Below are 26,730 nucleotides of genomic sequence, written 5' to 3'. Positions count from 1 at the left end.
ACGCCCGTGAACCTTATATAGAAACTACTCTTCATCTTCCACTCTCTTGCACTTTTTAATTCCCCTCAAATTTGTGTCTTTCTATTCTCCATTTCTCTTCTTGTCTTATAATTTAACCCTCTTTCTCCTTATTTATCTATCCTCATCTCCATTGTTCCATTTTCTTTAACAAACTTTTGAACCATGCGAAACAAAAAGAAAGATGGAGTGGGTGAAACGTGAAAGCATCTCTTGCCATACAATTGGACCATATATAGTAGCCTTGCAAGTTGAACACTATTTACATGTACAATAGGCTTGTGTATTTACACACATCCATGTAAATATTATTCTAAAACTTTCTCTTATGCTTCTTTTTTTCTCCGTTTGGATTATCTTTTCAAAATTTAATTTTATTCCAAAATTAGAATACATAACATAATTGATTAGTTGGCTTTAGTTGGACAAATTTATAACTTTCTGTCACTGATACAAACTTCAATCCCATCTTTTTTTAATTAGTATAAATATCGTTAGTTGAAAGTTAAGTTGTCTCCATAGATTAAAGTGTTTGGGTTGCCAAGTTTGTAATATAAAAATGAGAAAATGGAGAAACCTCATTCGATGTTAAAACTAGAAAGAAAAAAAAAAGTAAATACTTATTTTAATTTATTTATCATGTTATTAATATGACACTAAGAGCACTCTCATCAGGTGTACCAAATGCCAAATATTTGGCATTTGGCACACCAAACTCCAAAAACCAACCCTCATTAGTTGTTCCAAATCTCAAAAAATTTGACACATATCTACAGTACCATATCAAATATGAGATGGTACGGACATCAATGCCAAACACTATTTGGCTTATTTAATTCGTTTTTTCTCTCTCCTCCTATCATTTGTCTCTCTCCGTCTGCAACACATCTCTCTCTCTCTCTCTGGCATTCTCATCGCCGTCTAGCCACACTGTCTCGCCACGCCGTCTCACCACGCCATCTCGCCACAACGATAGACAGAGACCGCCCAGACTCACCACTGATCACTGACCCACTTTGCGATGCCAACGCCAACGCATCACTTCCATGTCGATCTCTCTCTAGCTGTGGGTTTTTTTTTTTTTGCCTGTGGTTTGATGGGTGGGTTGGGCAATGGGTGGGTTCGGATGGATAGATCGGTGGTGGGTGGGTTCGGATGGACAGATTGATGTCCACCATGCATCACCGTCCATCTCACACTCTCAGATCAGATCGCCTTGGTTTTTTTTTTTTTTTTTTTTTTTGGTGAATGTGGGTTGAGTTTCATTGATTTTAATGGGTTGATATTGGTGGGTTATGGCGGTGGGTGGGCTGATTTTCATGGGTTGTGATGGCTGATGTTGGTGGGTTATAGCGGTGGGTGTGGGCTGATTTTGGGTTTTGGTTGATTTTGGATTTTAGCTATGGTGGTCGGTGGTAGTGGGTTGGTTGGTTGATTTTGGGTTTTCGTTACGGTTGTTGGCGATGGGCTACTATGGGCAGTGGTGGCATGGGGCTGTGCAGTATATATTACTGTTTGAAGTTTTTTTTTTAATAATATTTTAATGTGATGTATATATTATTTTAATGTATGAGATTGAATAATAGAACATCTGATAAATGAGATGTTGTAAAATGATGTGGTAAAATAGTAAAGTAGATTTTTGGTGTGACAAAATGACCTTTTTTTTAGAACAGCTGATGAGAATGCTCTAATCAATTCATTGTCATGTTAGTTTGTAAACCAATTGTTGTAAAATTGTTAGTAGCTATAACACTTTCTAGACATTAACCTATGGAATTAATAAACAGATTCAAATAAAGGAGAGGACACTTATCCACCTTTTTGATAGCTCCATTTTCTGGATCATAGAGGAGTTCGCTGTTTGCAGAAGGAAATGTGCTCAAAGATAGCAGAGCTGTCCAAAGATGGGGATATATTGCTGCTTCCTAAGTTCAAAATTTCCTTGTATTGCTGTAACATCCATTTTCAAAAGCAAGCATACACATCGGAAAAGTCTTAGTTTTGATTTCCCAACTCTTCACACCACAAGAAATCATGGTGTTCTAATCAGGATATTAAGTGGGGTGGGGAGGTTGTGGAACAAACATATGTGCCGGTGAGGCTCTTTCTAAACAAGCCATTATTTGTGTAAAATTGGATGCTCTCTTGGTGGATTCCTGTTGAAGGAACATGTGAGTCGAATCTTCAACTTTAGGTTGAACATGTGATTTTACCTACAGCTAGCACCTCAATATGTGACAAAGCATGAAATCACATATTCTCATCTTCAGTTTCTTTTCATCATGTGCATTTGAAGAGGCTTCAACTACCAAGCCTTTAAACTATATGGTTATGCCTTTAATGGTTTTTTAGATGAGAAACACAATTACAATTAGTAGAGGAAGATGAAAAGGAAAAGAAGAACAAGAAGAAGTAAATACTTATTAAGCTAATAATAAATATGAATGTAATCAAATCAGTGAATTACCAGAATGTATATCTAGATTTTCGATTCATGGTTATTGAAAATTAGAAATGAAATAATGTCAAAACTATGTTAGCTAAATGACTTATAATAGTATGGCATGAGTCCTCATCTGTTATCTTATCAACATGCTTCAAAGGATTATCTAGTGATGAGGAATGAGGCAATTAAAACTGGTATTTAGTAAATATAGATATTGCAATCAACATTCTTCAAATTATTTTGTCTGTGTTTTCTAAGAACTAGGAATAGAAGACATGTAAAGGCTTGTTTTTATTTTCCTTGTTATTTTGAGAAATTAAAAATATTTTCTTTTTCTACTTGTTTTAGGTTACCAAACAAGTTTTTGTGTGTTAGAAAAAAAAAATTCTAAAAAATAGAGAATTGAGAAAAAAAAAAAATAGTTACCAAAACATACCGTTATATTTTTATTAAAAAATGAATGTGCACTTCATCAAAAAAAAAAAAAAAAAAAAAAAAAAAAAAAAGGGAGTGATGCATAGGCACCAGGACTATTTTGGTCTCTCCTGAGTGAGACCTTTTTGCTCCCTCTTTTCTCTTGATTTTTCTCCCCAGATTGGGGAGATAGCATTTTTGTGTGCTTAGGGAGAAAGAACAATCCGTGTCTTCTATTTGAAAATTAAAGAATAATTGTAATGTGTGTGGAATAGATTTTGTCAGTTGTACCCAATAAAATCTAAAAAGTGAGGACTATTTGCAAATTAAAATAACAAACTCAATTATGATAATCTTGTTTGTGGTCTTTTGTCAATTTTCCACATGTTTCAATTTGATTGAACTTCTTCGTTGACCTAGGTTTAGTTCAAGGAGCCAATTACGCAGCTCACATCTAAAAAAAAAAAGGATGAAGGCTAGTAGTGCATCTTGAGGTTATGTAATACTGATCAAACTTGCAAAAGAAGAGAAAGACCTTAGCTTCGAAAGAAATGATAATTAAGAGTGGTTTGATGAAAGACTTGAAAATGCAAGGGTGTATAAGTATATGAACGTTTTATATGTTTTCTTCCTCTCCTAATTAGTCATTTTTCCTCACGTTGGAATCCTCCTCGCTGTTATAATGAAGCTAAAGTCATACAAAGACCTTCTAAATTTGAGGAAGATCAATTATATTTTCTAGGTATTAACACTCATTAGCATTGAGCAGTGTCCATCTTGAAAAGGATGAACAGATTCTACTTTCTCTCTAGAAATGGCAATCTAAGTGTCATGGCGCGACCATAGCAAAGAACCAAGCTTCAGGTATTGGGGTAGTTTTGCGCAATGAGAATGGCTCTTGCCCAGCAACTCCCACAACTCTACACTCCTCTGATCACTGAGGCAAAGGCAGCGTCCAAGGTACTCCAATTTGCAGCGGAGTTGGGATTCAACCGAGTTATTCTTGAAGGAGATTGTCAAGTCCTTATTAAGGCTCTCAAAGAAGATGGTATTTTTCTGTGCACCGATAGTTTATTTATTGAAGATGTTCGTTTTGATACTATTCTGTGCACTGATAGTTTATTTATTGAAGATGTTCGTTTTGATGCTACACTTTTTAATGAATTACGTTACTCTCATGTAAAGAGAGAAGGTAATAAGATTGCTCATTCTTTAACTCAATACACTTTAGGAATTTTGGATTCTGTTGTCCAAGCTGACATTTATGGTTTTCATTAATAAAAAGTTCGAAGTTTGTTTCCTCAAAAAAAAAAAAAAAAAAAAAGATAATTAGCATTAAATAATGATTGATTCCAATTTAATGAAAAAGGGCTACATGTCATGGAAGAATGTTTATTCAACATACATGATATTTTTATTCTAAAAAAAAAAAAAAATACATGATATTTCTTTTTGAGCACTAGTGGTTTACACATTGCATTAGTAAGAGCTCATAAGTCTCATATGTTTAGATTTGAGAGATTTTTTTAACCTATAACGTTCTCTCTTAATACTTACTCTCATATGTGTTCTAATCTCATTTGAGAGGTTTTTTTTACTTTTTAGTGCACCTAAACTTGATGAGAAATAACTATTTTACCCTCTAATCCACATTTCTTAGTTTTCCTTTTCGTTGGTATCTCCTTCATAGGGTATATGGTCCACCCCACATATTGAAAAAAGAACATAAGTAAACTAAATTTTAACCTAGTTGTGGGCCCTAATTTTCCTTTTTATTGGGCTCAAGTTGGCGAATTTTGTCAACTGCATGGGCCATATGTGTTCTGGGCTAAAATTACTGATGATGATGTTTATGGGCTTATATTTAATTTGTTAACAATTCTCTCATTCAAGCTATTATCATTTCAGGCATTTCTTATAAACCATTAAATTTATATATTACGGACGTGTTTATTTCAGATTCTTCAACATTATTTGAATTACCTATGAGAAATATTGCCAATTATTATATTGCAAAATGAAAAGGAAAGGAAAAAACACTAAAAAGAGTGATGGTCCAGTTGGGTCCAACCAAGCAGGCCATATTGAACACAAATGGCACCGGCTCGTTATCCTTCCAAGGCAAAGAGCGGAAAGTGGTCGCTGCTCTGTGAAGCCAGCCTCACGCATTCCCCTTCGCTTTATGAAGCGCTGGACCCAGAGCTTTCGCCCAAGCCCATCGATTCAACTCTTTGCTTGGAACGGGCGAGCCAGCATGTGAGCCAAGTTTGGGTCCGACCAGTTGAGTTGGGCCAATGTTCCATCACCTTAGAGCCCCCACTCGGGTTGCAAGCTCGCGTGACAGAACTCGGCGGTATTAGAGCACTGTTTGATAGCTTATAAACGTATATGTGATTGTTCATTTTGTCAATGTGGAATTGCTACCTCATTGTCTCCACTCCACCTGGTGCTTTGAGGTTTAGCAAACTCTATTCTAGCAATTGATTTTTGACATCATTCATGGAAAAAAAGAGGCATAATCTCACTTGTTTTATTCCTATTTTGTTCATTGCAATCCTTTTATGTACAGGGATCTTTTATTTGATATGTAGAAGAATAGCTTTCTATTAACTATATATCACCAACACAAAATTATGATACAAGTTTGTTTCAAAACTATAAATTTAGAACTTGCCATCCATCAACATTACATTGTTTCTTAACCAAGATGAGGATCCTCCATCAATTTCAGCTCATAAACAATTTGAGGAATGAGGCAGAATTCACCCATTAGTGTTTAGCAAAGGAATTAGAGATTGCATGAAAACTTCCAATACCCAAAGTTAATAGGCTAATATTGGCCACTAGTCAACTGATGATTTCGGTCCATTGAAGATTAGTTTGTGCTGTGCATAGACAGATATGACTGTTAGTGTTAATGGCTGAAATCAATTTGTGTAGAAATTAACTATAACAACCCAAACATAGATATTATTGCCTTATTTGACTTCAAGCAAAGGACAGGTTGTTTCTTCTTATTGTATAAGAAGCAAACCAGTCATACAAAGTAATAGACATTGCCATCCACAATTAGAAGGTTTTAATCAGGTAGTATCCATCACATTGCAAACAAATGTTGTTAACTGCTATGATGGAGTAGTAATTTTTAAGTTCTTCCTTCAATTCTTTTGTTTGGATGGATGAAGAATGGATAAAGACCCGAAGACAAGAAAGCCTCACTCCTGAAGGATGTGGAGAAACATAAAACAAAATAGAGACTAAACCAGTACTCTACAGATTGAAAGGTCTTTCAAAAAATCTACTAGTCAAGTACCATTCCAATGGCAATATTTTTGCAACTTTGATTAGTATTAATTCCATTGCTACACAAATTAAAAATTTTAAGCTGGAAGCTTGTCTGTACAAAAATGTTTACCTTGCTAGACCAGGAAATTTGTTAAAGGACCAATGTCCTTGACTTGATAATCTCCAGATTTGTTTGGCTAATATAGCTCTGTTAAGCCAAGCTGCTTTCTTTTTAGATAGACAGAGATCATTCCAACTCAGTTAGTGGAGCTTTCTTTTTTTCAGAGTCATGTCCCCACCATAAATTGCATATGGTTCTATTTAATGCAGTACAAACAGAATCAGGAACCTTGAAACAAGCAAAATTATAGAGGTTAAGGGAGGTTAGACCAGAGTTTGGCTTTCCAACCTTGGAGCTTTGAACTAACCTTGTCAAGCAGAGTTTGAAAGTGTGAAACTTTCCTTCTACTGTAATCAAAGTAAAACAAGGTATTTCCCAGGTTAAGAAACAGCTTTTATCTCTAAAGAACGTCACCATTTGTTCTTTCCTTCTTAGTGGGTGTTTGGACTAAAAAAACACTCAGATTTGGACTTACTAATAACTTGTCCTGAGTCTACAGAACCAAGATAGTTTTTCTTCAAGGAACTTGAGGGATCTGTCTGTGACTTTGAAGTAAAGCAAAGAGTCATCTGCAAATAGGATGGGATTAATGGTACGGGAATTTCAACCAATTTTGATCCCACTGCAGACCTTCGTAAACTCTCCTTTCATCAAAACACATTGGCACGTAAGATGAAGAGGTATGAGGATACTGGGTCACCCTGTCTAATACCCCTATTAGGTAGGAAAAAGGGTGAGAGTGTACCATTTAAAAGGAATTGGTAGGAGACAATTGAGATAGACTCCTTGATGACTGACACCCAGTGCCTAGGGAATTCCATTTTGATGATCACTGCTTGAATGAAATTCCAACCCAGCCTGTCATAGGCCTTGTTCATGTCAAGCTTTAAGGATGCAAAACAAGTCTTTTGTTTTTTACATTTTTTGGTGTAATGTAATTGAAAAACTCATAGGCCAGGATCACATTGTCTTGTATATGTGTACCTTTCACAAAAGCATTTTCGAAAGGAGTTATCAGTGAGGTCTTAATGGCCTTAAGTCTGTTGACAAGGTTTTTTGATATAGCCTTATATACTACATTGCAGAGACTAATAAGATGAAAGTCACTACAAGTCTCCGGTGAAGGTGTTTTGGAAATGAGGGCAAGGTAGGTTTTGCTTAAGGATTTAAGCAAATGAACAGAATGTAAGAACGCCAAAACAGTATATAAGGTCTGATAGAAGGCAGTAGGGGTGCCATCTGGTCCTGGGGATTTCCATGCTCCCATTTGAAAAACTGCTTCCTTCACTTCCTCCTCAGTGATTGGATGCATTCAAGTGCTGCAGTTGGTCCTGGCTCAACCTTGGTATGCTGATGGAGTCTAGTTCTTCAAAAATATGCCATGTTTCCATTTGATCCTGGGCCCAAAATATTTGCTAGAAGTGTTGGTGCAATCCTCCTCCTATTTTATCAATATCTTCGCTCCAAAAACCAGAGGGTAAATTTAGTCTAGTGATTGGATTATAAGCTCTTATTCTCCTCATCAAGGTTTGAAAGTAGCGACTATATCTATGAACGATCTCCATACACTACCCTATTGTTTCATGCTTTTTGTGATTACATGATCTCCTCCTGTATGATGAATAGTTGTTCCAATTCCTCATGCAGAATGTTCTCTCTTACCACATCTTCCAGTGTGAATATTTGATTGAATTTCTCCCTACTTTTTTCTGCTTCTCTGCAATTGTTCTATCTAGTTTCCCAAAGTCTTCCACAGCATGTAAAGCTTGAGTTACTGCATCTTCTCCATTTCATTCTAATGGAACATCCCATGGTTTTGAATGAAGGTGTTGTCCCCAAAACATACCTAAAGCATAGCATGTTCACATATTAAAAGCTCAGCCACATTGACTTCCTTCTTACCAACTGACAACACCTCTTCAAATTATTCTCTGAAAGTTCTCCTCGCTTCATCATTCTCTCTCTTCACTTTTTAGATTAGTCTAATATGGAGTAATGTAAAATAGAGAATGAGTTGTAAAGTGGATTGTTAAAGTATTAGTTTAAATATATATATATATATATATATTTTTTTTTTTTTTTTGATGATGCGAATGCAAAATGCTTCTTCTTCACTCTTCTTTTTTTCCGCATTTTTGGATAGGAATGTAGCTACAGTTTTGCCAAGTAATTATAAAAATATGAAGTTTATGATGGATGTATGTATTTATGCACAATCTTATTTGAAAAGAACATTTGTAGACTATCTATATAAATTGCATTAAAAACATCCACTTCACTTGAAGCTCAAAACTAATTTCTCTAACATATACATCAAACAAGAATTCCTTTTGTTTTTGAAAAACCAAGCCTTAGAACATCCAACATTTTCATAATACTGTTTCTTATGTTACAAACCACCAACATCAAGTTTTTTTTTTTTTTTGAGATCCCAAAGAGTTACAAATTCACCAATTGCTAATGTCTAAGTGAATTCAAATTATAGAAGGTATGGCTGTATTATTTACATCTTTTACATATAAATTGGAAGTTTATTGAATTCATATGGTGTACACAAAATGAAGTTGAGATTTATAAAAGAATATGTAAGTATATGGGAAGGAGCATAGTTTTAGACAATGAGAAAATGCAAAAGTATTACGTGAAGCATTGAACGCTACATACTTATGTTTATTCGCACATACAACGAAGCAAGTTCGAGAAAACCGTATCCCAGTAAATTTGTATCAATTTCGAAAGTGGACTCACTATATAATAATGTTAGTTTTTAGACCCCTTAACACAATATGTTTAACCTAATATTAAGCCAAGTTGATTAACAAGTTTGTTAATTTGATCTAGGTTAAACCAATATGTGTAAAACACATATAATACGGAAAATAAAGAACACATAGATCTGATGATCCAGGAAAACCTAACCAATAAAAAACCTGGAGAGGTAAAACCTAGCTATCTTTAAGGTAAAAACAAATCCATTATGAAAGAATTGAACTTTGTATAATAAGACCTAGACCACTAACATCCTATTGCTACTTTGTGTAGAAAACTTACTACCACAACCACATGACAGCTCCGAGCCTACGGACTACTTCTTTCCTTGATCTGCAGCTACCACAAGTTCTCCTACTTATGACTTAGAGACTCCACTCAAAGGTTTCAGATCTTCTTGAAAGTTCTTTATGCAGCAATTGAAGCAATCATCTAGCAATTGACGTGAATCTTGATCTTAATAACTCTATGTGTGTGTATGAAGATTCAATACACAACTCAACAAAGATTTCTAAAACGTAGTTAGGATTTTTCCTTTTATACTTGGAGTGAAACACTTAACCTTACACGTCATATGGGCTTGGGCTAGTTTGAGAATTCTGCAGAAAATTACTGATGCACAAGTTTCGATTGATCGAGTCTAACTTTCAATTAATCGAGCCTTGCAAATTTTGAATGGTAATTTCTTGCAATTACTCTATTCCAACTTTACATCAATCTAAACTTTGAGCAAGTCTAAACCTAGACTCTATGTTTTGATCATGGTTTGCCAACATATACAAAGTGAAGTTCTAATACATTAGTTCCTAAAGTCTTAGAACCTAACAAATAATAATATAATTGTATATGATATTAAAATGATATACTATATTATTCATTAATGTTCATAAAATAAGTTGTTACCTATTACGACATAAAGGTAAATTGAAAATTAAAAATAAATTTTTAAATCCACAAATTAGGACACATTTAATTTTTAGCTTTAACTATTGGTGGTTATGACTTTGAAACGTCATATGTTTTATTAAAAAAACAAAAAGGCTATGAGCACATGTGCATAGTGTGTGTGGATAGGCTAGTAAACATTGCCATTATCTTTGCTTCCAAAAAATTTCAGATTTACGCCGGATTTTCCAGGATTTAGATTTTTGGTGATTTAATAGAATTCAATTTTTTTGAAAATACATCGTCTTCCTATAAATATCCAATAAAAGTCTCATTTGATAATGTGTATTGGAAGATGCTTCAACTACCAAACCATGGAATTGAATGATTATAGCCTTAGTGATTTTTGAAATGAGAAACAAAGTTATAGTTAGTAGAGGCAAAGGAGGAGTAAGAGGAGGGCTAGAAGAAGGAGCAAAATACTCAAGAGGAAAAGAAGACAGAAAGAAGAAAATACCTATGAAGGTGATGAGTGTTAATGTGATGATTGGATCGGTGAATTACCAAAATCTTTTGAAATTGAGGTATATCTAAACATTTCAAGTAATCTTTTTTTTTTTTTTCCTCTATTGTTAACACGCATACCGGGTGGGTTTTGAACAAATGGCCTCACCATCTTCCCAAACTTGTGAAAGGAAATGTCATTTGAGCCAGGGCTCCTTGGCCCTTTCAAGTCATTAATTTATATAAATATGCAAAAGAGGAAACTTGTAGAAAGTTGAATCTTAAAACCCTAAAATGGTGAATGATCCAACATGTGGTTATGCTATCTTTGCATTATTAATTTCTAAATGATTGTGTTTTGGTTGAAGTATTATTGAACGAGCATGGTTTGCACTAGAAACTGCATTTAAGCTTGTAAACCTTCTAATTCACTATGCAGAAACTACTCTCCATCCTCCACTTTCTTGAACCTTTTTTTTTTCTTCTCTCAAGTTTGTGTCTTTCTATTCCCCAATTCTCTTTTTCTCTTATAATGTTATCCTCTTTCTTCTTATTTATCTATCCTCATCTCCTCTCTTCCGTCTTCTTTAACAAACTTTTGAACGATGCAAAACAAAAAGAAAGATGGAATGGGTGAAATGTGAAAGCATCTCATGCCATACAATTGGACCATATATGGTAGCCTTGCAAGTTGCAACACTATTTACATGTACAATAGGCTTGTATATTTACACACATCCATGTAATTTATTATTCTAAAACTTTTTCTTGCACTTCTTTTTTTCTCCTTTTGGATTATCTTTTCAAACTTCAATTTTATTCCAAAATTAGAATACATAACATTATTAATTAGTTGTCTTCAGTTGGACAAATTTATAAATTTCTATCACTGATACTAACTTCAATCCTATCTTTTTTAATTAGTATGAATATCGTTAGTTGAAAGTTAAGTTGTTTCCATAGATTGAAGTGTTCAGATTGTTGAGTTTGTTGTGTAGGATGAAGAAGAGGATAAAATAGAGAAACCTCATTCGATGTTAAAACTGAAAAAAAAAAATAATAATAATAATAATAATAATAATAATAAAATATTTATTTTAATTTATGTATCATGTTATTGATGTGACACTAATCAATTCATTTTCATGTTAGCTTGTAAACCTGTTGTTGTAAAATTGTTAGTAGCTATAACACTTTCTTGACATTAACCTGTGGAATTAATAAACAGATTCGAATAAAGGGGAGGAAACTTATCCATCTTCTTGATGGCTCCATTTTCTAGATCTTAGAGGCATTCACAAAAGAAAATGTGCTCAAAGATAGCAGGGCAGTCCAAAGATGGTGATATATTTTTGCTTCCCCAGTTCAAAATTTTCTTGTATCGCTGTAACATCCATTTTCAAAAGCAAGCATACAAGACATACTTTTCTGAAAGTAGGATCAAAAGCAGCTCACACATGTGATTGCATGCTATTGTAAACTAAGCATGAAATCACATATTCTCATCTTCAAGTTTCTTTTCATTATGTGCACTTGAAGAAGCTTCAACTACCAAGCCTTTAAACTGTATGGTTACGCCTTCAATGGTTTTTTAGATGAGTAACACAATTACAGTTAGTAGAGGAAGATGAGAAGGAAAAGAAGAACAACAAGAAATAAATACTTATTTTGCTAATAATAAATATTAATGTAATCTAATCAGTGAATTACCAGAATGTATATCTAGATTTTCGATTCATGGTTATTGAAATTTAGAAATGAAAATGTCAAAACTTTGTTAGCTAAATGACTTATAATAGTATGGCATGAGTCCACATTTGTTATCAAATCAACATTCTTCAAAGGATTATCTAGTGATGATCAGGAATGAGGCAATTAAAACTGGTATTTAGTAAATATAGATATTGCAGTCAATATTCTTCAAATTGTTTTCTCCGTGTTTTCTAAGAACTAGGAATAGAAGAAATGTAAAGGCCTGTTTTTATTTTGAGAAATTAAAACTATTTTTTTTCCTACTTGTTTTAGGTTACCAAACAAGTTTTTGAGTGTTAGAAAATAGAAAACTGTTCTAAAAAATAGAGAATTGAGAAAAAAAAATAGTTACCAAAACATACCCTTATATTTTTATTAAAGACTGAATGTGCACTTCATTTAAAAAAAAAAATCCAAATTAAACAAGGAAAAATAGGAGATAAAATAATAAAATCAAAGGGAGTGTTACTGGCATTGGGGCCATTTTGGTCTCTCCCAAGTAAGACCTTTTTGCTCCCTCTTTTCTCTTAATTTTTCTCTGCAGATTGGAGAGATAGCATTTTGGTGTGCCCAGGAAGAAAGAACAATTCGTGGCTATATTTGAAAATTAAAGAATAATTGTAATGTATGTTGAACTAATTTTGTCAGTTGTACTCAATAAAATCTTAAAAGTGAGGACTATTTGCAAATTAAACTAGCAAACTCAATTATGATATTCTTGTTTGTGGTCTTTTGTCAATTTTCCAAATGTTTAAATTTGATTGAACTTCTTCTTCGACCTAGGTTTAGTTCAAGGAGCTAATTACACAACTCACATATACAAAAAATGATGAAGGCTAGTAGTGCATATTGAGGTTATGTTTACTTATCAAACTTGCAAAAGAGGAGAAAGACCTTAGCTTCGAAAAAATGATAACTAAGATTGGTTTGATGAAAGACAAAGAGACACTCATGTATGTGTAATTAGAAACTCATAAAGAAGGTCCATATCTGCTAAATGTATTTGAAATTGCAAGGGTTTATAAGTGTATAAGTATATGAAGGCAAGGTTGTCAAAATCAAGATCCTATGTAGAATCGTAGGAGGTAGGTGGGATCGTGGATTATCGGATCGCGAATCGTAATATCCTACATTATTTGAGAAAAAAAATGCATTGGTATGTTGAATAATCACATGAATTATACATTCATTCATAATTTGAATCTATTTGATGTGATTATCATATATTACTACATCCATTTGTAAGCATCATTTAAAGAGGCCAAAAACCTCAAAACGTAACTCTATTGAGATGTTATTTTTCATTTAGGTCCAACTGGCACTATCTCTCTACTTTAGAATAGCAAAACTTGGCCTATTTGGATGTTATTTTTCATTTGGATCCAACTAAGTTTTATGTCAAGTTAAAGAAGAAATCAAGATTGTTTGGGATCGTCAAAATCGTATAATCCTACCGATCCTGAAATATCACAAAAATCCTTGAAAGATCCAGATCGTTTTAGGTAGGTAGGATCATAAAATTGTAGAATTGTAAGATCCAAACCAGGATTTTGACAACCATATATGAAGGTTTGATGTTTTCTCTGTCTCCTAATAAGTCATTTTTCCCCACGTTGGAATTCCTCTCGCTCTTATAATAAAGCTAAAGTCAAACAAAACCTTCTAAATGAGAGGAAGATCAATTGTATTTTCTAGATATTAACACTCATTGGCATTGAGCAGCGTCCATCTTGAAAAGGATGAACATCTTCATTTCTCCCTAGAAATGGCAATCTAAGTGCCATGTCCTAATTAGCTAAATTTAAGGGATCATGATTGATTCCAATTTAACCAAAAAGGGCTACATGTCATGGAAGAATGTTTATTCAACAAACATGATATTCCTTTTTTGGCACAACTCTGCACAAGTGATTTACACATTGCATTAGCAAAAGCTCATGAATCTCATATGTGTTTAGATTTGAGAGAGTTTTTAACCTATAGCATCATCTCTTGGTGATTACTCTCATATATGTTCTAACCTCATTTGAGAGACTTTTTACTTTTTAGTGAGCCTAAACTTTATGAGAATGAATCTTTTTCCCTCCAATCCACATTTCTTAATTTTCCTTTTCATTATTATCTCTTTCACAGGTGGGTATGGTCCACCCCACATATTGAAAAAGAACACAAGTAAACTAAATTTTGACCTAGTTGTGGACCCTAATTTTCCTTTTTATTGGGCTCAAGTTGGCGAATTTTTTCAACTACATGGGCTATATGTGTTCTGGGCTTGAATTACTGGTGATGATGTTTATGGTCTTATTTTTAATTTGTTGACACTTCTCTCATTCAAGCCATAATCACTTTAGGCATTTCTTATAAACCATTATTTTTGGTACTATTTCTACATCTCACTATACTATTTCAACTACCTTTTAACTTTATCTACATTACTTTTTGCAAAAAGTTTTCAATTTCAATTAAATAAGCTGTTCTAAAATAGTCACTAAAAAAAACCAACAATGTTGTAGATTAAGGGTCTGTTTGAGATCTGTTTATTTTGTTGAAACTGAAAATTTTTTGCTGAAAATATTGTAGATAAAGGTAAAAGTTAGCTAAAATAGTATAGTGGAACCCATAAATAGTAGCACAAATAAGCTGAATAGTAAAATAAATTAGCAAAAATAATCTTTGCAAAACGAACACTAAATAATTTATATATAACAGACGTGTTTATTTCAGATTCTTCAACATTATGTGAATCACTTATGAGAAATGTTGCCAACCATTCAATCAGAAATAGACAGAGAATCCACATACAAAGCCTCTAAGGCTGGTGGTGGTGAATCTTCTAACCATACAATATCATTATCTATATGCCTAGCATAGCGATCTAAGGAGTGAGCAACCCTATTTGCACTTCATCGAATACTTTTTATTTTCATATGCCACAGACCACCTGCAATATCGCGAATATCATCATAAATATTGCCCAACCGAGACACTGCACCACACCGTGAACACCCTTAGTTCTATCTACTTTTTATTGTAATTGTTATTAAATAATTTTAGAAAATTCTTGACAAAATTTTTATGGGAAGTATAAGAAGTTATCGAACATATTAATTTTTTTTTTTTCTTTTCCTATAAAATTTTTTTAAAAGATATATCCTAAATTAGTACTGCATCAGCACATCGTTAACTTTCCCTAATTAAAATAATTTGATGTAATTAAAGCAACTTTAAATTTCATTTTAATAGACTCAAACCACCATTGAAATGAAATTGACATAGGTTAAGTTTTTTTTTACCAACAAAACAAAACACATAGTAATGGAATTGTTTCATAAAAAAAAAAAATTTAAAAAAAAAATGGAGACAAAACAAAACACATAGTAATGGAATTGTTTCATAAAAATTAAAAAAAAAAAATCAACAAAACAAAACACATAGTAATGGAATTGTTTCATAAAAAAAAAAAAAAATGGAGACAAAACAAAACACATGGTAATGGAATTGTTTCATAAAAATTAAAAAAAAAAATTGTAGAGATCCGACCTGCCGGATTCGAACCAGCGACCTAAGGATGCCTGTTAGAGACCAACTACAGTCCTCCGCTCTACCAACTGAGCTAAGGTCGGATTTCGATTTTACCTACCAACTCTTGACTTATTCTATCTTCAATTTTTATTATATTAAGGAAAAGAAAACACTAACTATCAAAAAAGAATGATAGTTCAGTTGGGACCCAGAGCAAAGAATGAGAGTTCAGTTGGGAAACTGAGCTTCCGCCCGAATGCCCAGCGATTCAACCCTTTGCTTGGAACGAGCGAGCCAAATTTGGGTTGGGCCAATTGTTCCACATTGTTAGAGCCCCCACGTTGGAAACAAGCTTACACAACTACGCTCGACTGTAGTGGTGGACTGTTTGATAGGTTATTAACTGTATACAACATTGTTCATTTTGCCGATGTGGGTGCTTTGAGGTTTAGCAATCTCTATTCTAGCAATTGATTTTTGACATCATCCATGGAAAAAAAGAGGCATAATCTCACTTGTTTTATTCCTATTTTGTTCATTGCAAGCCCTTTTTTTGTACAGGGATCTTTATTTGATATGCAGAAGAATAGCTTTTTATTATCTATATATCACCAACACATAATTATGCTACAAGTTTGTTTCAAAACTATAAATTTAGAACTTGCCATCCATTAACATTACATTGTTTCTTAGCCAAGATGAGGATCCTCCAACAATTTCAGCTCATAAACAATTGGAGGAATGAGGCAGAATTCACCCATTAGTGTTTAGCAAAGGAATTAGAGATTGCATGAAAACTTCTAATACCCAAAGTTAATAGGCTAATATTGGTCACTAGTCAACTGATGATTTCGGTCCATTGAAGACTGGTTTGTGCTGTGCAGAGACAGATATGACTTAGTGTTGATGGCTGAAATCAATTTGTGTAGAAGTTAACTATAACAACCCAAACATAGATATTATTGCCTTATTTGACTTCAAGCAAAGGACAGGTTGTTTCTTCGTATTGTATAAGAAGCAAACCTGTCATACAAAGGAATAGACATTGCCATACACAATTCGAAGGTTTTAATCACGAAGTATCCATCACATTGCGAACAAATGTTGTTCACTGCTATGATGGAGTAGTAATTTTTAAGTTCTTCCTTCAATTCTTTTTTTTTTTTTTTTTGGATTGATGAAGAACGGATAAAGACCCGAAGACAAGAAAGCCTCACTCCTGAAGAATGTGGAGAAACATAAAACAAAATAGAGACTAAACCAGTACTCTACAGATTGAAAGGTCTTTCGACAATCTACTAGTCGACTACCATTCCTATGGCAATATTTTTGCAACTTTGATTAGTATTACTTCTGTAGGGGCGGATTTTAGGGCCCAGGCCCAGCACGCAGGCGATTCTGGCCCAAAAGACCCTCAACAATGAATTTGTAGAGAGTGGGTCGTAGAACTAGGTCTAAACAGAGTAAACGTAACTGTTAGTAAGTCATGCAACCATTTGAACGTGGGGATGTTTTATTAAGTTTCCTGGGACTACAGTTCATGGGACAATATCTTCTACTTTGTTTGCAGAATTTCTTTCTCTTTCTCTCCTTTTTCTTTTCTTACTTTTTGCTCCCCCGCTTCCGCTCTCTTGGTCATGGGGATTTTCTTCTCTTATATAGCATCCTTCAAACGATAATGACCCTACATTTGTTTATCATCTGGGCCTCTAGTTGAGTGCCTGTCCCATAGGACATCCTCCTTCTTTTCTGTGAGTTGCACTGGCCAAGATAATACTGTTCTCCTGTCCTCTCCACATTAATGCGGCTGGAAAAGTAGCTTCCTTGCATTTAATGCAGCAGTTGTGGTTGCCCCCTAAACGTCTTGCATTTTCCTTTGATTTTGGATGACCTTTCTCCATGTAAAGGGTGTGAATTGGACTTCCCGTTTGGTGCGTCCGAGGAGGCACTCCTCCTCGGACGCCCTTTAAACAAGTCCGGCCCAACATGATTGGGGTGGGGGTCCTCTGTCCGTGTTTTCGCTTCTTATTACGGTTGGGCTTTGTACGGGTACCATGGCCCACAGTTTACTGGCGAACTTTACCCCCACAATAGCCCCTCAAAATTCCGGCTCTTCCTTCTTGGTCCGAGGAGGAAAAGCGGGATTTTGATACTTACTAGACAGTTCGTTGTGGATTCCTGCTTTACACGTGCGGGGACGTGCCCTCACATGCCTCATTAATGCTGCAGGCATTTATTGACCCGGGGGGAAGTAATTGCAGCTTTTTGGAGTTTTACGCTTTTTCAATCCAACGGTTGGAGACTGGATCAGCGGTGGACAACGTTTCATTTGCTCTAGGCGGGAGTGTGTCTGTCCAACTCCCTCTGAGTATATAAGGTTTTGAAGGCGTTCATTCCTCGCTTTTGATGAACATTCCAGTATTCAGAACATCTCAGAGCCTTCTCCTTCAGCACGTTCTTACCTTCGCCGCCGTTCTCTTGAAGATTCCGTCGAGTTTCTTACCCGTAAGTGCACGCTTCTCCTTCGTTACTCTTCATTAGACAAAACTGCCTTCACGTTGTCTAGGATTAGAAGGGATGGGTAGGCTTGAAAAAATGGTAGACTCTCCGGCCGGTATGGCGGGTTTCAGGGCGAAGTATCGTATTCCACCGGAGGTAGGTTTAGAGTATTGCCACTAGGAGGAAATTTTGTTCAAGAGAAGAACGGGGGAAGTCGCAATTCCAATGATAGCCTTCGTGGAAGGAGAAATGACGATTCCAATGGGGAGAATAACTAGGGACTACCTACGTGGTCATAGATTGGCCCCCCACCAGTGCACCGCGAACCTGTTCCGAATCCTGGGGTGCACCAACGCCTTAAACGACCAGATGAACCTCGGCCTTTCATGGCACGACGTGGTTCATCTTTATGAATGCCATAAGCTCGGCGACTCTTACTACTTAAAGTCCAGGACTGACGAAGTGAGGTTGATATCCTGCCTTCCCAAGTCCAGTAAAGGCTTGAAGGACGACCATTTGATCGTCTCCGGACCATGGCATGACGGCATTCACTGTCCGACTAGGGCAGGAACGCCAGGTGGGGTGGCATAGAACTAGATTCTGTGGGGAGGACCTTAGTTTTGAGCCCTCCCCCCCCCCCTTTTTTCTTTTCTTTTTATTTTAAACTTGTTGGTTTGGTTGCATGCCTCCTCGGACTAACATGAAAACTTTAACGGCCTTTGCAAAGAAGGAGCGAACATCCCCTTGGTTAAGCTTGGTCAACGTCCCGGCCCTAAATTACCTCCTGAGATCTAAGATTTTCGTAAGCGAGGACGGACAATTACGGTCGGCTCCCTTGATTCTGGACTACGTTCCCCTCACTCGATCCTTGGTAGATGCCGGCCAAGCAATAAGGGCTGGCAGTCCAAGATTGGCACGTATTGATGTATCCATACCAGGGTTCCTTGCTTCAACAGACTTACCTCCTGTTCAGCTGCCTCCCCAACGCGCCTTTCCCGCAGTGGTTATCCCGGGGGAGGAGGCTGGTTCTTCGCATTCATCCTTAGAGGAACAAATAGACCAGTTCCAATTTACCGAGGAAGGAGAGGTGTCGGTCAGGGTAGTAGAGCTCTCGGACTCCGACGCCGATTTAGACCGTGCCTCAGCAGCTCCTGATACTGGTTTAGTCATCGCACAAGCTGATATCAGCAAAGAGATTGAAGAAGAAAGGATGGATTTGAAGCCAAGGGCTGGCCTCAGGGGCCTTCTATCTAACAGGAGTAAGGGGCAGTCCTCTAAGGACATCTCGAAGGAACAAACTGCCCCTAAGGCTCCTGCTCCTCCTTTCCCTCCCCCGTCGGACGCGGCGCTGCAGCCTATGTCTAACTTAAGACGAAAAAGGCCTGTAGAAGAAACAGAAGAGGGAGAGATTGGCCGTGAAAAGGCCAGGCCTCAAAAGAAGGGCAAGGAGATGAAAGAGCCCCGAGAGAAGAGGACTAGGTCCACTGATAGCCGAGACGAGGCGGCCATTCGTAGGGAACAATGAACATGGTCGCCGCGGATCGAATTAGATGGCGCCCCAATCCCTTGGGATGCGACCCTATGGGAATCCCAACAAGGGCAGGCATCATTCTTGGCCGAGGCCCTGCAGCAACCTTTTCTCTTGCCTCGCGATATGAATGGTCTCAGAAAGACTCGTCAGCCAGAACTTTTCATGTCATTGAAGAGGGACATGGCCATGGTAAGTGGAATCTTCTATCTCGTCTCTATATTGTGTACCCTCTTATCGTCTTGTTTTAATAGGGTTTTCATTTCTTTCCGAGCGCAGGTCACTCAACAAATTTTTGTTGCTGAGGAATGGGCCAAGAAGGCTCGTGAGGTCTTGCATAGGGAGGTTCAGTCCCGCTCTGCCACCAAGAAGGCCGCTGGTGATCTCAAACTGGATTTTGATCGCCAGAGTAATGAAATAAAGGAGGCGAAGAAGGCTCATGCGAGTGCGGAAGCCGGCCTTAAGAATGCTGAAAAGCGGGCTGACGATCTGCGCATACAGCTCCGCCAATCTGAGGAGAAACTTACAGCAGAGCAGCAGGCAGTTTCAAAGCTCAAGGCTGAGCTTGCAAGGATCAAAGAGGAGGCCCGCTTGGCCAGGGAGGCTGCCGAGAAGGCTGTGGCGGCCTCATATGATCGTGGAGTCTGTGATACCGAAATCAGGCTGGCCGAGGAAGTGGCCACGGTCTACAGGGAGTATATCACCACGTCCTGGGGTGTTGCCCTGGATCTCGCAGCTGTCCCGGCAGACTCAGATCTTAGGAAGGCTGAGAACATCTTTTTCCCGGAGGACGTGCGTGAAATTCCTGATGAAGTTGCCTCCGCAGAGCCTCTTCCAACGGACTCCTCCCTTCCCGAGACCGGGGGCAATGAGCAGGCCGCGCAGGGCAAGTTACCCGAGGACAGCCTTTCCATCAACGAGATCGTCACACAGGCCAAGGAGGTTGTCCCGGGGACCCAAGCAGCTGATGATCAACCCGCTCCTGCCCAAGGCTCTTAGGAGACTAGAGTAGGGTTTATTTGTCTTATCTTTTGTATTTTGTTTCGTTTTGCCTTGTTAGTGTTTGTAAACAGAACTGCCTTCGGTTTTTAATTATAAAGGTTATTCCCTTTCAGATATCGTTGTTTTATTCTCTTTTGTTTTCATCATGAATGGATATCTGTTCTGTCATTTACTGTTGAAAGTTAAGTATAGATGAATGAATGAAAATAACGATAGTTGATAATTAGACAAAAACGGCTGCGAAGTTAATTTCCCTAAGTCTGTGACCGAGAATCCACGCAGGACTTGGGTTCTGTTTAACTCTTAGTGAGAATCGTTTCGTGGTTAATTTCCCCCAAGTCTGTGGCCGAGGAGCCATGCAGGACTTGGGTTTTGTTTAACACTTAGTAAGAATCGCTTCGCGGTTAATTTCCCCCAAGTCTGTGGCCGGGGTGCCATGCAGGACTTGGGTTCTGTTTAACACTTAGTGAGAATAGTACTCGCGGTTAATTTCCCCCAAGTCTGTGGCCGAGGAGTCATGTAGGACTTGGGTTCTGTTTAACACTTAGTGAGAATAGTATTCGCGGTTAATTTCCCCCAAGTCTGTGGCCGAGGAGCCATGTAGGACTTGAGTTCTGTTTAACACTTAGTGAGAATAGTACTCGCGGTTAATTTCCCCCAAGTCTGTGGCCGAGGAGCCATGCAGGACTTGGGTTCTGTTTAACACTTAGTGAGAATAGTACTTGCGGTTAATTTCCCCCAAGTCTGTGGCCGAGGAGCCATGGAGGACTTGAGTTCTGTTTAACACTTAGTGAGAATAGTATTCGCGGTTAATTTCCCCCAAGTCTGTGGCCGAGGAGCCATGCAGGACTTGGATTCTGTTTAACACTTAGTGAGAATAGTACTCGCGGTTAATTTCTCCCAAGACTGTGGCCGAGGAGCCATGTAGGACTTGCGTTCTGTTTAACACTTAAATAAGTAACTGCACAGCAATACGGCATCAAAGATTATATCTTTCATTAATAACAGTACCATTTCAGGTTATTTACATTCCGAGGGCGTGGCACTACACGCTCGTCCAAGTCTTCCAAAAAGTAGGCTCCTACGCCGGCTACGGAAGTGATGCGGTACGGTCCCTCCCAGTTTGGTCCGAGCTTTCCCCATGCGGGGTTCCTCGCAGTGCCTAAGACCTTCCTCAGTACTAGATCCCCAGGTGCCAAGGGTCTGGCCTTCACCTTGGCGTCGTAACCTTGGTTGAGCTTCTGCTGATAATTAGCTAGGTGGACCATCGCGCCTTCCCTTCTTTCGTCGATGAGGTCCAAGCTCCTTTCTAGAAGTTTGTTATTAGTAGCGGGGCAGAAGGTGGTAGTCCTTTGTGTTGGGATGTTCACCTCTAGTGGAATGACAGTCTCGGCCCCATAGGTCATTGAAAAAGGGGTCTCCCCTGTGGACCTACGAGGCGTGGTACGGTATGTCCATAAGACATGGGCTAACTCCTCCACCCATCTTCCTTTCGCGTCATCTAGTCTCTTTTTTAGTCCGTTCATTATGGTTTTATTTACGGCTTCTGCTTGTCCATTACTCTGGGGGTAAGCTGGCGTGGAGTACCGGTTAACAATTCCTAGCTCACTGCAGTACCTTCTGAAGGCTTTGCTGTCAAACTGGAGCCCGTTGTCCGACACCAGGGTGTGCGGGGTGCCGAACCTAGTGACTATATTTTTCCAGAGAAACTTCTTAACATCGACGTCCCTAATGTTTGCCAGCGCCTCAGCCTCCACCCATTTGGTGAAGTAGTCGGTGCCGACGAGAAGAAATTTCCTGTTCCCTGTTGCCTTGGGGAATGAACCAAGTATATCTAGGCCCCATTGCGCAAATGGTCAGGGACTGGACATTGGGTTTAGCTCACCACCAGGCTGGTGTATGCTCGAAGCGAATCTCTGGCATTAGTCGCACTTCTTCACATAATCCAGGGCTTCTTTATGCATGCTCGGCCACCAATGACCCAGCGTTAAGGCTCTGTGAGACAAAGACCTACCCCTGTGTGACTTCCGCAAATTCCTTCGTGTAACTCTTCCAGGATGAGTTCAGCAGCCTCTGGGTGCACACACAGCAAATACGACCCCGAGAACGAGCGTCTGTAAAGCTTGGAGTCTTCCGACAGCCAGAATCGAGTAGCTTTTCTCCTGATTTTGCCAGCCTCAACCCTATCATCTGGCAAGGTGTTGTGCTTTAAGTACCGAACGATAGGGTCCATCCAGCTCGGTCCTGCCCTAATGTTATGTATTCCAATCCCATTGGCCTTCTTTGTTTGTGGACGGAGGATCTCTTCTACCAAAATGACTAGAGGTAGGGGTTGGGCCGAGGAGGTAGCCAATGTCGCGAGAGAATCGGCATGAGTGTTCCCACTTCTGGGTATGTGCGTCAAGCGGAATTGATGAAAATGGGCCTGCAGGTGCTTAACCCGTACTAGATACTCTTGCATTCTTTCGTCCTTTGCCTCCATGTCTCCATTTACCTGCCCCACAATAAGTCTTAAATCCGAGAACATGTCTACGGATTTCCCCCCCATTTTCCGAATCATTCCCATTCCCTCCAATAGTGCCTCATATTCGGCTTCGTTATTCGTTGCTGTAAAACCGAGTCTCAATGACTTCTCTATTGTTATCCCTTCAGGTGAGAGCAGGACAAGTCCTAATCCTGAGCCCCTTTGGTTCGACGCGCCATCAATGTATGCTTTCCACCAAGTGTTTTCATGCTGAGAGACTGCGCTGATCATCTTTTCATCAGCCCCTAGTGATCCCACTACATTTTGTTCCTCTAGCGTGGGCTCTGCAAACTCGGCTATTAGGTCGGCAAGGATCTGGCCCTTTACAGCAGTACGAGGCATGTACCTAATATCGAAAGCGCCCAGGATCGTTCCCCACTTTGCAATTCTGCTTGTGTAATCGGCGCTGCGTAGGACAGACTTTATGGGGAGTTATGTTAGCACCACCACAGTGTGCACTTGGAAGTAGTGGGGAAGCTTTCGCGTGGCCTGCACGACGGCCAAGATAGCCTTTTCGAGGGGTAGATAACGGGTTTCTGCCTCCTGTAGGGATTTGCTAACGTAATAGACTGGTCGTTGTGTGCCGTTGTCTTCTCGGATTAACACCAAGCTTACTGCATGCTGGGCCACTACTATGTAGGCAAACAAAACCTCGTCGGCCTCGGGGCTGGACATGATCGGCGGTCGGGCGAGGTATTCCTTTAGCTGTTGGAAAGCCTTAGTGCACTCCTCATTCCACTCAAATCCTTTCCACTTGTGTAACAGGAGAAAAAATGGCCTGCATCTATCTGCTGAGCGCGAGATGAAACGGTTTAAAGCTGCTATCATACCGGTAAGCTTCCAGACTTCTTTAGGGTTCCGAGGAGGCTGCAAGCCATGGATGGCTCTTATTTGGTCAGGGTTTGCCTCAATGCCTCTGTGAGTCACCATATAGCCCAAGAATTTTCCAGATCCCACTCCAAATGAACATTTGGTTGCGTTTAGCCGTAGTTTATACTTTCTTAGTATTTGAAAAACGTTGCCGAGATCTTCAATATGGTTGGGGGCCAACTTACTTTTAACCACCATGTCGTCTATGCACACTTCAACGTTTTTACCGATCTGCTGTTCAAACATCCTGGTCATCATCCTTTGATAGGTTGACCCTGCATTTTTTAGGCCAAAGGGCATCACTTTATAATGGTAATTCCCAACTGAGGTGACAAAAGCAGTCTTCTCCTGGTCTTCGGTAGCCAAGGGTATCTAGTGGTAGCCCTGAAAGGCGTCTAGAAAACTCATCCTTGGGTATCCGACAGTTGAATCTACCAACCGGTCTATCCTGGGCATTGGGAAGGGATCCTTGGGACACGCCTTTTTCAGGTCTGTATAGTCTACGCAGACCTGCCATTTCCCGTTCTTCTTCTTCACCACTACCGTGTTAGCCAACCACTCGGGATAGAAGACCTCCTTGATAGCCCCAGCTTTCTTTAATCTTGCAACCTCTTCTCTCACGGCGTCGGTATGTTCTTTCGACGGTCGTCACGGAGCCTGCCTCTTAGGTGTTATGGCCAGGTTCACATTAAGGTGGTGGCAGATGAAATCTGGGTCGACCCCGGGGGCCTCATAGGGGTCCCAAGCAAACACGTCTATATTCTGTCGGAGGAAAGCAGTCAGTGCTGACTTCTCCTCGGGCGGTAGTTCTGAACCAATTTGAAAAAACCTTTCAGGGTCTACTACGACGAGTACTTTTTCCAGCTCCCCACAGTTCACATCCACGGCCGATCCTCCACTACTCGTAGTCGGCGTAGAGGTCTTTGATTGCTATAAGCCCCTCTCGGCTGAAGTGGAGGGCTCGTTACTAAGCCATTGTGATATTGCCGACACTATGAATTGCCTAGCCATTTCTTGGCTCCCTATTATTTCCTTGATTTGATCTCCTGACGGATACTTTACTTTTTGGTGCAAGGTTGACGGCACAGCCTCTAGTGCATGAACATGGCCGGGCAACAATAGCGGTGTAGGGGGAGTATGTATCTACGACAATGAAGTTCACTTCTACCACGTCTGAATCTGTTTGCACAGGCAACTTGATCATACCTTTCGGGATAACGATTTTTCCTTCAAAGCTGACCAGGGGGTAATCGTATGGCGACAGGCCTTCCTACTTCAAGTTCAGCCCCTTATACAAATCAGGATACCTTACCTCCACGGCACTACCTTGATCAACTAATACCCTCTTCACGTCATAACCCCCTATTCTGAGTGTGACAACTAGGGCATCATCATGGGGTTGAATAGTCCCTTGTTTGTCTTCCTCCGTGAACCCGATTAATAACGTGGCGCTCTTTCTAGCTCTCTTGGGTTCCCTGCCGTTTGGCTCAGTTTGGAAGCTGCTCACTGACATTACCCTGAAGGGGGCAGATCCTGTCCTTCCAAGTGCGGCGAGAATGACATTAATTGTGCCAATGGATGGCCTCAACGTACTTTGTCTGGTTTCATTGTTTGATGGTTCTTGCCATCCTTCAGGACGATGCAGTAGATGTTTCAGCTTCCCTTCTCGGACGAGCCGGTCTAAATAGTTCTTCAAGTTCCTGTAATCATCAGTAGTGTGGCCTGGCTCCTGATGGTACACGCAATACAGGTTCTGATTACGCTTCAAAGGGTCGCCAGCCATCTTGTTCGGCCATTGAAAGAAAGGCTCATACTTCACCTTCTCTAGGATTTTGTGAAGAGGTTCTCGGAACACAGCATGGACTGCTTGAGCCCCGGTAGATCCGGACTGCTCTACATAGTCCCTTCTCGGCCTGTTACTGTTGTTAAATCGTTCCGACCTGAAGTCCCTCCTCTCCTGAGGGACGACCTTCGCTTTACCTTTCCCCATCTGCTGGTCCTCCTCGACCCTTTTGTACTTGTCAATTCGGTCCATGAGTTGGCGCACGCTAGTGACTGGCTTTCCAGTGAGGGACTTTCGTAAGCCATGTTCTGTCAGCAAGCCCCTTTTGAACGTACTAATGGCGACGTCATCATATTTCCCTTCTATCTCATTATACATTTCCCAGTATCTATCCGAGTAGGCCTTCAGCGTCTCTCCTTCCCGCATGGACAGGGATAGGAGGGAATCGAGGGGCTGAGGGACTCTAGTGCTGGTGATGAAACGGGAACCAAAAGCCTGCGTCAGCTGTTTAAAGGAATCTATGGAATTCGGTTGGAGGGAATCGAACCATCTCATCGCCATGGGTCCCAAGCTAGATGGGAATATCCTACACATTAACGCCTCATCCCTGGTGTGGACGGTCATCCTCTAGTTGAATTGGCTCACATGCTCCACTGGGTCAGTCCGACCATTGTATATAGCGAACGTTGGTTGATGGAATCGCCGAGGGAGCGCTGCCCTCTCTATTCTACGGGTAAACGGCGACTGGGAGATGCGATCCAGGGCCTTACTCATGGCGTCGTTGGCCAGGCCTTGGTAAGATGGG

The 26,730-nt window shown here is 39.3% G+C and overlaps 1 protein-coding gene and 1 non-coding gene across 2 annotated transcripts; both read right to left on the bottom strand.

Annotated features, from left to right (window-relative positions):
- Positions 1-15,731: 15,731 nt before the first annotated feature.
- TRNAY-GUA lies at positions 15,732-15,820 on the bottom strand. The gene is given in 2 exon segments: positions 15,732-15,767; positions 15,784-15,820. It is a non-coding gene; the product is annotated as a tRNA-Tyr (tRNA).
- Positions 15,821-25,412: 9,592 nt separating this feature from the next.
- On the bottom strand, positions 25,413-26,132 carry LOC115986134. The gene has a single exon (XM_031108991.1). The coding sequence runs from the start codon at positions 26,130-26,132 to the stop codon at positions 25,413-25,415; it is 720 nt and encodes a 239-aa protein (XP_030964851.1).
- Positions 26,133-26,730: the final 598 nt, after the last annotated feature.

The sequence above is a fragment of the Quercus lobata genome, chromosome 4 (genome assembly GCF_001633185.2).
Source record: "Quercus lobata isolate SW786 chromosome 4, ValleyOak3.0 Primary Assembly, whole genome shotgun sequence".
In the NCBI taxonomy this organism is placed as follows: domain Eukaryota; kingdom Viridiplantae; phylum Streptophyta; class Magnoliopsida; order Fagales; family Fagaceae; genus Quercus; species Quercus lobata.
The sequence above is the reverse complement of the archived record's forward strand: the minus strand, read 5'-3'. Positions and strand labels throughout refer to the sequence as shown.